Raw genomic sequence first — 15,566 nt, forward strand, 5'->3', positions numbered from 1 at the left:
ATAATTGAAGCCGATGCTCATTGTGATATGACTTAACTACATGGCAAGGATATTAATTGAAGCCGATGCTCATTGTGATATGTCTTCACTACATGGCAAGGATATTAATTGAAGCCGATGCTCATTGTGATATGTTTTCACTACAGGGCAAGGATATTAATTGAAGCCTATGCTCATTGTGATATGACTTAACCACATGGCAAGGATATTAATTGAAGCCTACGCTCATTGTGATATGTCTTCACTACATGGCAAGGATATTAATTGAAGCCGATGCTCATTGTGATATGTCTTCACTACATGGCAAGGATATTAATTGAAGCCTATGCTCATTGTGATATGACTTAACCACATGGCAAGGATATTAATTGAAGCCTTTGCTTATTGTGATATGACTGAACTACATGGCAAGGATATTAATTGAAGCCTATGCTCATTGTGATATGACTTAACCACATGGCAAGGATATTAATTGAAGCCTATGCTCATGGTGATATGACTTAACCACATGGCAAGGATATTAATTGAAGCCGATGCTCATTGTGATATGTCTTCACTACATGGCAAGGATATTAATTGAAGCCTATGCTCATTGTGATATGTTTTCACTACATGGCAAGGATATTAATTGAAGCCGATGCTCATTGTGATATGTCTTCACTACATGGCAAGGATATTAATTGAAGCCTATGCTCATTGTGATATGTCTTCACTACATGGCAAGGATATTAATTGAAGCCGATGCTCATTGTGATATGAAGCCTATGCTCATTGTGATATGTCTTTCACTAGGGGCAAGGATATTAATTGAAGCCTATGCTCATTGTGATATGACTTAACCACATGGCAAGGATATTAATTGAAGCCTACGCTCATTGTGATATGTCTTCACTACATGGCAAGGATATTAATTGAAGCCTATGCTCATTGTGATATGTCTTCACTACATGGCAAGGATATTAATTGAAGCCTATGCTCATTGTGATATGACTTAACCACATGGCAAGGATATTAATTGAAGCCTTTGCTTCACTACATTGTGATATGACTTAACTACATGGCAAGGATATTAATTGAAGCCTATGCTCATTGTGATATGACTTAACCACATGGCAAGGATATTAATTGAAGCCGATGCTCATTGTGATATGTCTTCACTACATGGCAAGGATATTAATTGAAGCCTATGCTCATTGTGATATGTTTTCACTACATGGCAAGGATATTAATTGAAGCCTATGCTCATTGTGATATGACTTAACCACATGGCAAGGATATTAATTGAAGCCTTTGCTCATTGTGATATGACTTAACCACATGAAGCATGCTCATTGGATATTATGTGAACCCAGAGCAAAGTGATAGTAACTATGCTCATTGTGATATGGCTTAACCACATGGCAAGGATATTAATTGAAGCCTATGCTCATTGTGATCTGTCTTCACTACATGGCAAGGCCAACTGAAGGCAAGGCTGTTGTGGTTCACATGACTTAGTCACGGATGCCTGCAGCAAGGACTATATCTTATGATCTGAATAGAAGCATAAGAAATCTCTGTATTATTATCTCCTTAGGCCAGACCAATATTATTTCTTGTTTTATGGATCCGCCTGTCATATTTTTTCAAGAATAAGAAAAAAATTAATAAACTTTCCCTGCTCAAAATATAAAATCCTAATGTTATTATTGGCCATAATGTAAACTTACATATTTACAAGAAAAGTCTTTTTAAGATTGTTTTTTTACCCAAATACACTTCAAAAATTGCCAAAAGTAAAATACTTTGAGTATTTAGAAGGAATATTACTTTGACTGGTGATTTTATTTTTATTTTTTTTCCCTCCTGCCTTTAATTAGGTTTTCTGAGGACAGAAATCTGTAAAACAAGATATAAAATTGGTCTGGCCTTAAGAAGAAAATCAAGTTTCACTTGACCCAGATTTACAGACTGGTGGGGAGGTTGAAGCCCTTCTGGAACATTGCAGATAATGCTTTCAAGGGTTTCAGTAAAACTAGCAGTCTGTCTCAGTCCCTGAACCATATTATTTTTCCTACTGCCTAGCCCTCCCTACAATGCTAAATCCCTAAATGAAGCAAGTCTAGATTTCCCCAGGTCCTGAATCTCCCAACTCACTGGGGCTCCTTTTAAATTAAAATGGGTTTATTTGTTACTATCAAAATTATATATATTCAGGGACTAAGCGTTAGTCTATAAAACTAGGGGCAGGAACGGCTCAAGGTAAATATATAGGTCATTGGTGATGCCCTATGACAACTTCATCATCATACCGCAATGGCATATGGCAAGTAAATCTTGAATTACATTTTGCAAAGTTTACTAAAAAAAAGGCCAATTATCCATTACTATGAGCAGTAAGTTATATATATTATGGCATTGATTTGCACGTTTAAAGCCAAATGATCACTGATGTTCTATGTATATTTTATGGCTGCAAAATGACGTGGAATAATGGATGTATATTTTATGTTTTTAAGAAGCTTGCTAAAAAAGGCCTATTATCTATAACTATGATAAGAAATATATTTTAAGGCAATGATTTGCACGTTTAAAGCCAAATAATCACTGATGTTCTATGTATATTTTATGGCTGCAAAATGACATGGTATAATGGATTATACTTTACATTTTAAAATTTGCTTAAGAAGGCCTATTATCGATAACTATGATAAAAAAGTTAAATTTATTACAGCATTGATTTGCATGTTTAAAGCCAAATGATCACTGATATTAATATGTATATTTTATGGCTACAAAATGACATGGTATATTGGATATATACTTGTCGCAATTTTATGGTGATAAGGGCACCTGCTGATAAAGTGTTCATATCACAGTTGCATAGAGTGTCATGGAGAGCAATATCGATGTGGGGAGGTCAATATGATGCAGCTGTGACCAACTGCAGCAGGACATCCATCACTTGGAGCAGGGATTTAAAACTATTGATTTATCAATACATGACAAGTTTTAAGGATAACAGCTCTTTTTATAATTTTTATCCATAAAATCTGTCATGTATTCATGTTTGCCCAACTTCTCAATACCTTTCAAGAAACTTTAAGGGCATTTAGAAGCTGGAAGGTAACATAACAATGTATGGTATGGATTTACAACTTCTTTAAGGACCGCCTCCGTGGTGTAGTGGTTAGAGCGTCCGCCCGGAGATACGTATCGCGATACATAATTTTCGCGCCTTTTCATAGCATTACCTTACCGGCAACGTACGCGCTCGCTGATTGGTCCATCAAAATAGTCTAGCCAATAACAAAAGCTGTTAGTTTCCAAACTATTTTGTAAGTAAAGCTAGCTACATCTATTTTTCAGAGCGGTCTCGTATAATTTTACTATCAAGACTTTGAAGGAGATGGATATAGCATAAAAATTTGAATCGATAAAGTTATAAAATAGGAATCGATGCTTTCGCAAGCATCGTATCGCGTATCGTATCGTCAGTAAAAATGTATCGAGGCATCGATACATTCGCGTACCGCGACACCCCTAGTAAAATGTGTCTGAGTGGGGTATTCATGCTTCACTGCGGCATGGTATCTCAGTGGGCTAGCACTATAAAACCAGCTTCAGTCTGGGCTAGTACAAGCAGCCGCACATACACATACACACGCATGCACGTCGTCATATGAGCGAAATATTCTCAAGCATGACGTTAAACCCAATTTCATCTCACCACCTCACTTCTTTAATATTTACGTGTTGTAAATATTAAAGAAGTTGTCAATCCATACCTTATGTTGTTATGCCTTTCAAGAACTTCTTTTGATTCATGGCCTGAGTGTGCATTAACAGAAAACTAAATTGAAAGCAATAATTCGTATTGTGTCAGGATGTTATACGTTATCATGTCCATTTATTCTTTATCGGCTTATATCAGATGTGTATATGAGCTATATGAGCAGTGTATCAGACCGATCAATGCTATGTAAACTGTGTATCAGACCCATCAATGCTATATCAGCAATATCAGACCCATCAGTGCTGTATCAGCAATATCAGACCCATCAATGCTATGTCAGCAATATCAGACCCCTCAGTGCTATGTAAACTGTGTAACAGACCCATCTGTGCTATAATAGCAATATCAGACCCATCAATGCTATGTAAACTGTGTAACAGACCCATCTGTGCTATAATGGCAATATCAGACCAACCAATGCTATATCAGCAATATCAGACCCACCAGTGCTATGTAAACTGTGTAACAGACCCATCTTTGCTATAATAGCAATATCAGACCCACCAATGCTTTATCAGCAATATCAGACCAATCAGTGCTATGTAAACTGTGTAACAGACCCATCTGTGCTATAATGGCAATATCAGACCCATCTGTGCTATAATAGCAATATCAGACCCACCAATGCTATATCAGCAATATCAGACCCACCAATGCTTTATCAGCAATATCAGACCCACCAGTGCTATGTAAACTGTTTAACAGACCCATCTTTGCTATAATAGCAATATCAGACCCACCAATGCTTTATCAGCAATATCAGACCAATCAGTGCTATGTAAACTGTGTAACAGACCCATCTTTGCTATAATAGCAATATCAGACCCACCAATGCTATATCGGCAATATCAGACCCACCAATGCTATGTAAACTGTGTAACAGACCCATCTTTGCTATAATAGCAATATCAGACCCACCAATGCTTTATCAGCAATATCAGACCCATCAATGCTATGTAAACTGTGTAACAGACTAATCCATGCTATAATAGCAATATCAGACCCACCAATGCTGTAATAGCGCAATATCAGACCCATCAATGCTATGTAAACTGTGTAACAGACCCATCTGTGCTATAATGGCAATATTAGACCCATCTGTGCTATAATAGCAATATCGGACCCACCAATGCTATATCAGCAATATCAGACCAATCAATGCTATGTGCTGTGTAACAGATAATCCGTGCTATAATAGCAGTATCGGACCCACCAATGCTATAATAGCAATATCAGACCAATCAATGCTATGTAAGCTGTGTAACAGACCAATCCGCGGCTCATAATGCAATATCAGACCCACCAATGCTATAATAGCAATATCAGACCCATCAATGCTATGTAGGCTGTGTAACAGACCCATCTGTGCTATAATGGCAATATTGGACCCATCTGTGCTATAATAGCAATATCAGACCCACCAATGCTATATCAGCAATATCAGACCCATCAATGCTATGTAAACTGTGTAACAGACCAATCCGTGCTATAATAGCAATATCAGACCCACCAATGCTATAATAGCAATATCAGACCCATCAATGCTATGTAAACTGTGTAACAGACCCATCTGTGCTATAATGGCAATATTAGACCCATCTGTGCTATAATAGCAATATCAGACCCACCAATGCTATATCAGCAATATCAGACCCACCAATGCTATAATAGCAATATCAGACCCATCAATGCTATGTAAACTGTGTAACAGACCCATCTGTGCTATAATGGCAATATTAGACCCATCTGTGCTATAATAGCAATATCAGACCCACCAATGCTATATCAGCAATATCAGACCAATCAATGCTATGTAAACTGTGTAACAGACCAATCCGTGCTATAATAGCAATATCAGACCCACCAATGCTATAATAGCAATATCAGACCCATCAATGCTATGTAAACTGTGTAACAGACCCATCTGTGCTATAATGGCAATATCAGACCCATCTGTGCTATTATACAATTATAGACTCTTGTAGAGGTTGATATTGTTTTTCTCAGGTCAATAAAAACCGATATCGACCTCTACAAGAGTCTATAATTGTTTTATTATATAATGAAAGAGAAACGGGTTTTAACATAAACTTTTAATGCGCACACTGTGCCATCTATCCGAGTGATCTGATTGGCTGGCGCTGGGAAGACCGTGCGAGGGATTCCTTGTCTATTTTTAGTAACCCAAGTCAATATCGTCATTTATCAGAAAACTCAAGTCAATATCCAGTTTTGTAGTCAATCATGTGACGGTATTTTGACCAATTGTGGTACAGGAAAAATACTACCTATATAATAAAATAGCAATATCAGACCCACCAATGCTATATCAGCAAGATCAGACCCACCAATGCTATATCCGCAAGATCAGACCCATCAATGCTATGTAAACTGTGTAACAGACTAATCTGTGCTATAATAGCAATATCAGACCCACCAATGCTATATCAGCAATATCAGACCCGTCAATGCTATGTAAACTGTGTAACAGACCCATCTGTGCTACATCAGCTATGTGTAACTCATCTATGCTACAACAGCTAAATATCAGACCCATATCTATGCTATATCATCTAAGTATGAGACCTAACTATACTACAATGGTTATATACACCTGTGTATTTGACCAGTTCCCTTTCTGTTGCAGCTGAGTTGGGAGACAAGTTGAAGACCTACGTGGAGAAGACCTGGCCTGATGGCATCGTGAAGATGGTGAGGACCCAACAGAGGAGTGGCTTGATACGGGCCCGTATCGAAGGCGCCAAGGCTGCCACGGGTGATGTCATCGTGTTCCTGGATTCTCACTGTGAGGCTGGGACACAGTGGTGAGTGTCTGGGGTTCCGTGTCATGCTGAAATTTCCATGACTCTTGCCATCTTATAAAATTCAAATTTCTTTCTGGCTTAAGGTTATTGTATAATGCATATTAAGAGTATGATCAGCTAAAAATGTTACCCTGAAATGCAAATATAATTGATTGCTCATGTGGACACAGAATTGCTGTATAAGCAATAAATATATTGTAATGGATTATTGCCCTTGGGTGCAAGTTATATTCAGGTTGCCGTCACAACAGACGGACATTACACTGCTATTATATATTGTTATTTGGGGTGAAAAGATACACATGTATATCACTATGCATAGATGACAATACGATAAATATCACTATACACTGATCATGATACGATACATGTCGTTATACATAGTTTGCGATGTGATACATATTACTATACATAGATCAGGATACGATACATATCTCTCTATATAGATCACGATATGATACATATTGCTATACATAGATTGCAATGCGGTACATATCTCTATACATAGATCATATTATGATACGTGTCGCTCTACATAGATCACAATGCGATTCAATACATATCGCTCTACATAGATCACAATGCGATGCAATACATATCGCTATACATAGATCATATTATGATATGTGTCGCTATACATTGATCACCATGCGATACAATACATATCGCTATACATAGATCACAATACCATACAATACATATCGCTATACATAGATCACGATGCGATACGTATTGCTATAAATAGTTCTTGATATGATACATATTGCTATAAACATATTCCTGTTTATAAAATATATATATATTCTAGAGCTGTGTATCGTGGCCTAAGTGGCCAGACAATATATCCCCCGATACCAGTTTAATGAGTCGAGACGATATATCATGAAAGTATTGGCAAGGAACCTGCGAGACGATTATCATCACGATGCAATAGTGGCGATACGATACGTATCCCGATAATTTACAATTTCTAATAACAGAACATATATGATCGATAAAATGACTGAAACTTTATTTGTTATACAGCAGAACTTGTGTTACATTCACACACACCTAAACAGTTGTTGGTTAAATAAGTTTCAGCATTTAATGCTTAAGAAAGTACAGTCAAACATATTCAGCATACCTTAATCTAATATATATATAAATTTGAAAGTGAAGTTTCCTTTTGGAAGTTGTGTTTCTACACCAATGCTTTCACAAACAACTTAATTTAACTTGTATCAGAATTCCGAATCACTGACAAGAACTCTTAAGTCTGCTTTCTAAATTGTATCCATTTCTGGTGTCCCCCGCCGTGATGTTGCTGGAATATTGCTAAAAGCGGCGTAAAACCAAACTCAGTCAGTCAGTCAGTCTAAATTATATCTTCTATTTGTTCTCCTTCTTAACAAAGGTAAGACATTGTTCATAGTTGTTAGAAGTGTTATTTGTCAAACAGCTAAAACATATTTCAATTACTTGAAGACAAGTATTCTACAGTTCACAGAGTTTGTAAAATGTTCACACTCTTTCACTTATACACCGACTCCTTTGTTCATGTAACAAAGATAACAGACACAAACAAATTCCTTTAAGGTTCAATTTGTTTTTAAAATTCAGAAGTATTTCAAAGAGACTCCTTTCCTATTACTAATGCAATATTTCTTATAACTTTAAGTAGTGTTCAAGTTGTATCGGGATATATCGTCTCTTGTGGCGATACATCGATGTATCATGGACCCTTGCGATATAAATATCCTGATATATTACCTAAGTGTGTTTTGTATCGATGCACTCGTATCGCATAGTTGACGATGTAAACATCGATACTATCGATGAATCGTTACACCACTAATATATTCACAGGGAGAGCTCTTGACTATAAACATTTCAGAGCAGGAAAAGATAGTAGTGCCAATACATTTTGATAATCCGAACAATTATGTCATTTGAATTGAATTGAATTGAATTGAATTTTTAATAATCAGTAAACAACATGTAAACCTCTAAACTTGAGAGCTGCATTTCCTGAACAAAATCATGGCTGCAACTACTATTCATGTTCTTTGTCCCAGACAGATAAACTAACCCACAAGCAATGTTATCATCCAAAGTGTGATTTCATGTTATGCTGACTATCATTCAAAATGGCCATGCCCATGTTAAGCCGTGAGATAGGTTGCCACAGATAAACAGTTTGATAGGGTGCAAAAATAGCTTTTGAATTATATGTTTTCTATTGAATGAATCATGTTATCATTTTATAATTTTTAGTCGTGCTGCCAGGGTACACTGGAAATATTTCATTGCATTATTTACCGTGCCATGGCACTCAGATCAAGCACAAGTTTCAATCCTTGTAAACCCATGTGTGATTTTTCATTTTCTGTTATGCACACATCTGGAGGCATTTTCCTTCTTACTGCCAGTTGAATGAACAATTTGATTATGATATTTATTGGCATATGCACATCACCACAAGCTGTTACCATGAAAGGTCTTTTGTATGTGTGCAATGTGTGAAGTTTACGTGAGTTTGCTCTCTGCATTCAGAAGTTGCCTCTCATGCAGCAATACTGAGCCTAGATTTTCAAAGCTCTCTTAGCGCTAAGATAGTCGTAAGTGCCATACATATAACATTAAGTTAGGACTATCTTAGCGCTAAAAGGGCTTTTAGTCTAAGCCCTGGTCTTCTCATCCTTACAGCTGAAATGCCAGGGGTTTCCTTATACTGGGCACAGTACATGAAATAGCAATTTTGTTATGTCCATGGAAATATGATTTTAATAGGCCTTTATTTCGCGTTACGTAATAGTTACTAGGGCTGGGACGATACACTATGTCAAGATACGATATGTATCACGATATTTTACCTGCGATACGATACGTATCACGATACATACACCTTGAAAGAATGACACAGTATTAAGATTTAAAATGATTTTATTTGAAGGTATTTGTGTATAACAATAAATTTTTAAACTTATCCTATCTCACGCTATGCACCTCTCTTCTTCTGTACGACCATGTGTGGAAACGGGCTGTAGGCTAAGTTCTATCAAACTTTCTGGCCTCTGACCCCTGACCTCTGCCCCACTCCATAGCAGGACCTGTCAATCATCTCCATAAGCGTGCAGATAGCTTCGATGATCACCTGACAGCCTGCCCTTGTCATTCTCTTACTTGTTGCCATGTGTAGACGTGTGCTGTTTTTCAGTGAATTTGATTGTTTGTTCAATCATGGGCTAATCAAGTCGTAGTGCATTTAAGAAACGACAAGCACTGCGTTAGATGCAACAGTAATTTTTCGGTGGCAGACCCACACTCGCGTTGTGTGGATTGTTTGGGACGGTGTGACTGTTCAGAACGATGCACTTTTTGTGCTGGACTTGACGATGATGCGTTCTCAGAGTATCGCCGGGTGGCATCCAGGCAGATGGCCAACCGATTTCGCCGTAACCCTCTGAGGGTCCTTCTTCATTGAAGCACTTTAAGTCAGATCGTCGCTCTCGTTCTCCGTCTCCAAATGAAGAGTTTCTTGCTGATGCGTCTGACTTTTACGACAATTGTTTCATCTGCAGACGTCCAGTCCTGTCACCACTGTAGATTGTTTTCTACCCAGAGTAGTTGTGTTAACTACGTCTGCTGCTCGAGCTCGTTCGGCTTCTCTGGTGACAGTTTCACAGAGCGCTCGTCATTTGATGGGACTGGTTTCCAGTGCGGCATTTGGATTGACTGGCAATCACTCGCAAGCGGTGCTTGCTCTGGATTCGGCGCTTTCCAGCTTGCTGATTGGTACGACGTTTCTGCCAGTGCGCCACTTTTATCCAGTTCAGCGCTTTGGACTGGTTCAGCGTTTGCTCCCAGTTCAGCGCTTCAATATCATCCCTTGATATCTACCAGCGTACTGAGGGTTTCTGATGCGCCATTTGCTACTTCTGTTCTGTATGCCGTCACATTTATCTACAGAACACCATCAATTTCAAGTGCAGCAAGTATCCAGTGCGTCGATCCCTTCTGGTTCGGCGCTTACTATCAGTTCGGTACTTGCTACCACAGTGCCGCTTACTACCAGTTCAGCGCTTACTGTCAGTTCGGCCCTTAATGCTCTCAGTTCAGCGTTTGCTCCCAGTTCGGCACTTGTCTCCAGTTTGGTTGCATGCCTGGATTCGGTGCTTGTCTCCAGTTCGGCACTTGTCCCCAGTTTGGCGCTTGCTTCCAGTTCGGCGCTTGTCTCCAGCTCGGTGCTGGTCTCCAGTTCAGCGCTTGCTTCCAGTTCAGCGCTTGCTTCCAATTCAGCGTTTGCTTCCAGTTTGGCCCTTGCTTCCAGTTTGGCATTTGATCCCAGTTTGGCACTAGCCTCCAGTGAGGCGCTTGTTTCCAATTCGGTGCTTGCTTCCTATTAGCTTGCCTCCAGTACTCCTGGTACACAGCTCCCTCCAGTCTGGCAGCTCTCTGGCGGTTAACTTCGCATAGCTGCTAGTGTGCTACTTGGTTCGACTTGGTGTTTTCCGGCTTTATCTACAGTTCCATTCCCTCCGGATGTGGCGCTTCAATCTTCTTATCTAATTCCTTCAACGGCGGGGGTTAGTTCCACGAGAGCGGCACTTCCTACAATCTCTACTGGTTCTTCGGGCGGGGCATTTACAGTGGGTTCGTGTTTGCTTCCCAGTACACTGCCTTCACCGAATGTAACGCTCGCGTCACTTCATCAACAGGATTTGTCTATACCAGCAGGATCCTCTTAAGCGGTTAACTTGATCTTTACGTCAACCCTCCATGCCTGCCCGGGTTCGACTTTGCCACCCGCTTCGGGACCTGCAACCACACCTATTCGTCCAGTTTCTTGGGACCCATCGTCTGATGGTTCGGCATCCCACCATATGGACTTTAATGCTATCGTTCAGGCTGTGGCTTTGGCTTTGGGTCAACAAGTTCCAGCGTCTTCCTCGACTGTGCAGTTAGTCAGCCTTTCGACCACTCTTCTTCAACCTTGGAGGAGTTCCGCCGTCAGCCACGTCCTCTCCTACTTCAGAGGGTTTTTCATATTCCAATGTGAGCATTGATGCTGTTAATGTGCCCCAACTGGTGGTTTGGATTGCCGATAATCTTCGTCTCCCTCACAGCAGATCATCGGCAGACTTGCTATTTCGCTTCGACATAATCCGGGGAACTTGGGCTCCATTCAATCTTGTTTGATGGCTACGGAAGCGGTGGCTATGTCAGTCTCACATGCGACTTCTCCTCAGCAGGCTTACGTTCGGGCTGCGATGGTCTTATTGCAAGGACAGTTTCAGATCATCCTGGACCAGTTGGCCCATGTCTTTTCCTACTTCACGGCGATGTGTTGCAGGGGCCTGCTGCACTTATCCTCATGGGAAAGCAGATTTAGGACAGACCTTTTTTCGTTAGCCATGGTCGGGCAGGGCACTCTTTAACGGAGATCAGAGATGTTGCCTCCAAAGTGGGGCAAGATGCTCATCTGCAGTCTCGGTAGAACTGTTGAAGTTCCAGCGGTTGTTGGTTGAGGACTCATTATGTACATGACGGCCAGCTCGTTATGTACCGGCTAATCTTGATTTGCGGTCAGGAGCTCCTACTTCCTTTTGGGGGAGAGGTTCGGGCAGAGGTCGTGCCAGCCGTCATCGTCGAACCTTCACGTCTTCCAGACCTACCCATGGTTCCAATCAGTCCTCCTGTCAGCAACCCAACAAGCCGTGACTTGCTGATATCAGAACACGACGAGAACCTTCCGCCTCCAGTCGTTCCTATCACGGGGTCCCCAGTAGGCGGAAGACTTGGGATTTCTGCTCTCAATTGGACCATTTTGGATGACCCTTACGTGCTCTCCCCTGTCTCCAAGGGGGTATCAGCTTCCGGTCATCGACAATCCTCCTCTCACCTTACTTCCGGATCGCAGGACGTATCCCACACGTCTGACGGCTGTGCTGCGGTCCACAATAGCGACGTTGCTGCAGAACTTCACGAATCCTTGAATCCTGAAACCAGGGTTTTACCTCAATCTTTTTGGTACGAAGGTTCTACTCTGAATCTTTTGAGTGTTTCTACGCCTCATACAGCTTTTGTATGGTGTCGTTGGCTCTAATCAAGACTATCATCAAACTGGGGGATTACATGATCAGTCTCGACCTTCAGGATGCATACCTTCACATCCTGTTATTCCCGAACCATCGCAAGTTTCTTCACTTCGTCTTCGAGGGCACCCATTATCAATGGCGTGTCCTCCCGTTTGAAATTTCTTCGGCCTGTGGCTGTTTACCGCGGATGGCCGGAATCCATCACAACAGCTTATTCCATCGCGAGGTATGCTTCAAGCATATATTGGCAACTGTATCCAGGCTCAGAGTGACCGTGCCCTTCTACTACGTCTCATGCAGTTCACGATGCAGCTACTTCACCAGTTAGGTTGGCTGATCAATATTTAGAAGTCGGAACTAGTCCTGTCTCTTGCCGCCTGCAGTTTATCGAGGTGCGGTGTTGACCACAGGAGCTCAACAGATTGTTTGTGCCGAAGGATCAGTTTGCCAAGATCCAGCGGTTAGTTCCCCTTGCGTTATCTCAACCCAGGACTCTTCGTCTATGGCAGGAGCTTCTGGGTCTCTTGACATCGGCCCAAGCGTTGACCCTCAGGGGTCAACTTCAACTTTGGCCTTTGTAGCTATTCTTGGCTCCACACTTCAGGGTGGGCGGTCTGCTGTCTCTGATCATTCTTCCTCTGGAACTCCTTTCAAATCTCCTATGGTGGATGGAAGAGTCGAATGTCTGGGGTGGAGTTTGTTTTTTGTTAAAGTCCCGACTCTCCACCTGTGCGAGTCATCTCTACATGGGTTTGGAGCTCATCTTCTCGATCAGCAGGTGGCAGGGCAGTGGTCTCTCATAGATCTCGCCCCCCACATCAACAATCTTGAGATCAGGGTGGTGATTCTGTCCATCACTCATTAAGCAAGCACATCTACGATCGACCTCATTCGGTCGGACAGCGCACAGCACCGGTCGTGTGGCACAATGGGATCAACTCCTCAACTCCTGCAGTGGACAACTGTTTTTTTCCAGTTGGTGGACAAGCTCAACCTCTCCGTTCGGGCCAACCCTATTCCAGGAGTGAAGAATGTCATTCGCGGATTAAGCTGTCCCCTCCACTTCGTCCCTATCCGACAGAGTGGAAGCTACACCAACAGCTACAGACCCTCTGTTTTCCGCTGGCAGCCGAAGCCAGCTAAGCACTCTTGGCTTCAACCACCTGCTGCCTCTGGCTTGAGATCCGCGGCAATCTCTTACCTCCTGTGGAATGACCCAAGCGTCATGGCGTTTCCTCCAGTGCCCTTCTTCCACACTTACTACTGTAACTGCGCACAACTCCAGCGGATGACACTGCTTTGGTCAGCGACCGCCTGGCGGCCAGGGTGGTTAAAGTAGATCTACAAGTGGAATGGCGAGCCCGATCCTGTACGTACCTCTTCCAGATACATGGCGATCTTCTGGTTTCACCAATACTCCGATCACCTGGCGTTGGTTCCCAATCGCGCTCCATCTTCCGCGTTTGGCATCAACATAAGTTAGGTTGACGCCAAGGATATCGAAGCCGGTAATTCGACGCCATCAATACAGCGCATCGCACTTCCACTAGGTCTCTCTAAGATAACAAGTGGAAGAAATTTGAAGCATCCTACAGGACGAAGGGTATAGCTTCTTAACCATTGCAGGTGGTTGCAGAGTACCTCCAACATCTTCGAACCACCAAGAAGTTGAAGGGTTCTACACTGTCCACTCCCTTGGCTGCTCTTAACACCGTTATTGCACAGGCCTCAGGTGTGAAGGTATCTACAGTTCCAGGTCGTTTAAGCTTGTTGATCAGTCACCGAAGTTCCACCCTCCAGCTTGGGACCTCTCCGTCGCGTGCTTAATCATCTTACGTCAGCGGACTACGAACCTTCGGAGGAGAAGGTCTTTGAACATGTCTCCTTAAGACCTCCCTTTTCATGGCTTTGGCTACTGCTGCACGAATCTCCGAGCTACACGCCCTCAACATATCCCGAGTGCGTTTTGGGAGGTCAAGACATGCTAAGCTTTCCTTGGGGTTAGTTGGACTTTGTGGCCAAGAATCAACTACCTGGTCAGCCGGACCGCACATTTCCGGTCCCGCCACTGTCCTCTATATTGGGTCATGATGACACAGAAAACGTTTCCCTATGCTCTGTTCGGGCATGGCATGTATACCTGGCTGCTTCTAAGGACCGACTTAGGCAAGAGACTCTTCATCCCATTGTCTACTGCCTCAACCTCAGAAGTCTCTCCTACAATCCTACGTGCCTACTCTTATGCAGACCTTCCTCCACCCACGATGGCGAATCCTCGTGAGACCCGGGCCTTAGCATCTACCATGGCGTTTCATCGGAACTGCTCCCTTCCAGCTATCCTAGAGGGATGCTTCTGGAGATCGGACACAGTCATCGCCTCACACTATCTTCACGATCTCAGTTATAGACGTGGAAGGTCTGCACCAGTTTGGTCTTTTGGTCCTAGCAAGTATCGACCCGTGCTCACAGATAAGAAGCAATCCTTTCTCGCGTCGGTCTTGCTTTGTGTACCTGGAAGATATCGATGTCATCTTTATCTTGGTGCTTTTGGGCATAGACCACCTGACCTAGGCAACTAGGGCGTGTTCGCACTGTCATAAGCTATGACTCGATAGACTGAGAGGCCAGTCTTGTGCTACATGCAGAGGTGGTCGACACTCCGCTTACTGACCTCTACTCCTCGAGCAATCACGTCAGTGAAGTGTTGATTTCCGATTACCAACATGGTTTTCGAAGCGTTCCGCTCCTAAGTCCTTTCTCGCCTCTGGGAGGGAGATCGGTACTGAACGTTAAACAAGTCGAGCAACCGGGCTCTTCCCTCTTTCTCCGTCTCCAGCGCGTGTCTGTGGGGGGTAGTTCCAAAGCAGGGACTGGCCAGATTAAGGT

The 15,566-nt window shown here is 42.2% G+C and overlaps 1 protein-coding gene across 1 annotated transcript in view; it reads left to right on the forward strand.

Annotated features, from left to right (window-relative positions):
• LOC124281314 (probable N-acetylgalactosaminyltransferase 9) overlaps positions 1–15,566 on the forward strand; it is a 34,432-nt gene that overhangs the window by 6,748 nt on the left and 12,118 nt on the right. The window contains exon 3 of the mRNA XM_046717341.1: positions 6,423–6,600. Coding sequence (XP_046573297.1) covers positions 6,423–6,600 — 178 coding nt within the window. The remainder of the gene's footprint in view (positions 1–6,422; positions 6,601–15,566) is intronic.

This window comes from Haliotis rubra, unplaced genomic scaffold, assembly GCF_003918875.1.
Source record: "Haliotis rubra isolate DU_JTF1 unplaced genomic scaffold, ASM391887v1 Scf108, whole genome shotgun sequence".
Taxonomy (NCBI): Eukaryota; Metazoa; Mollusca; class Gastropoda; order Lepetellida; family Haliotidae; genus Haliotis; species Haliotis rubra.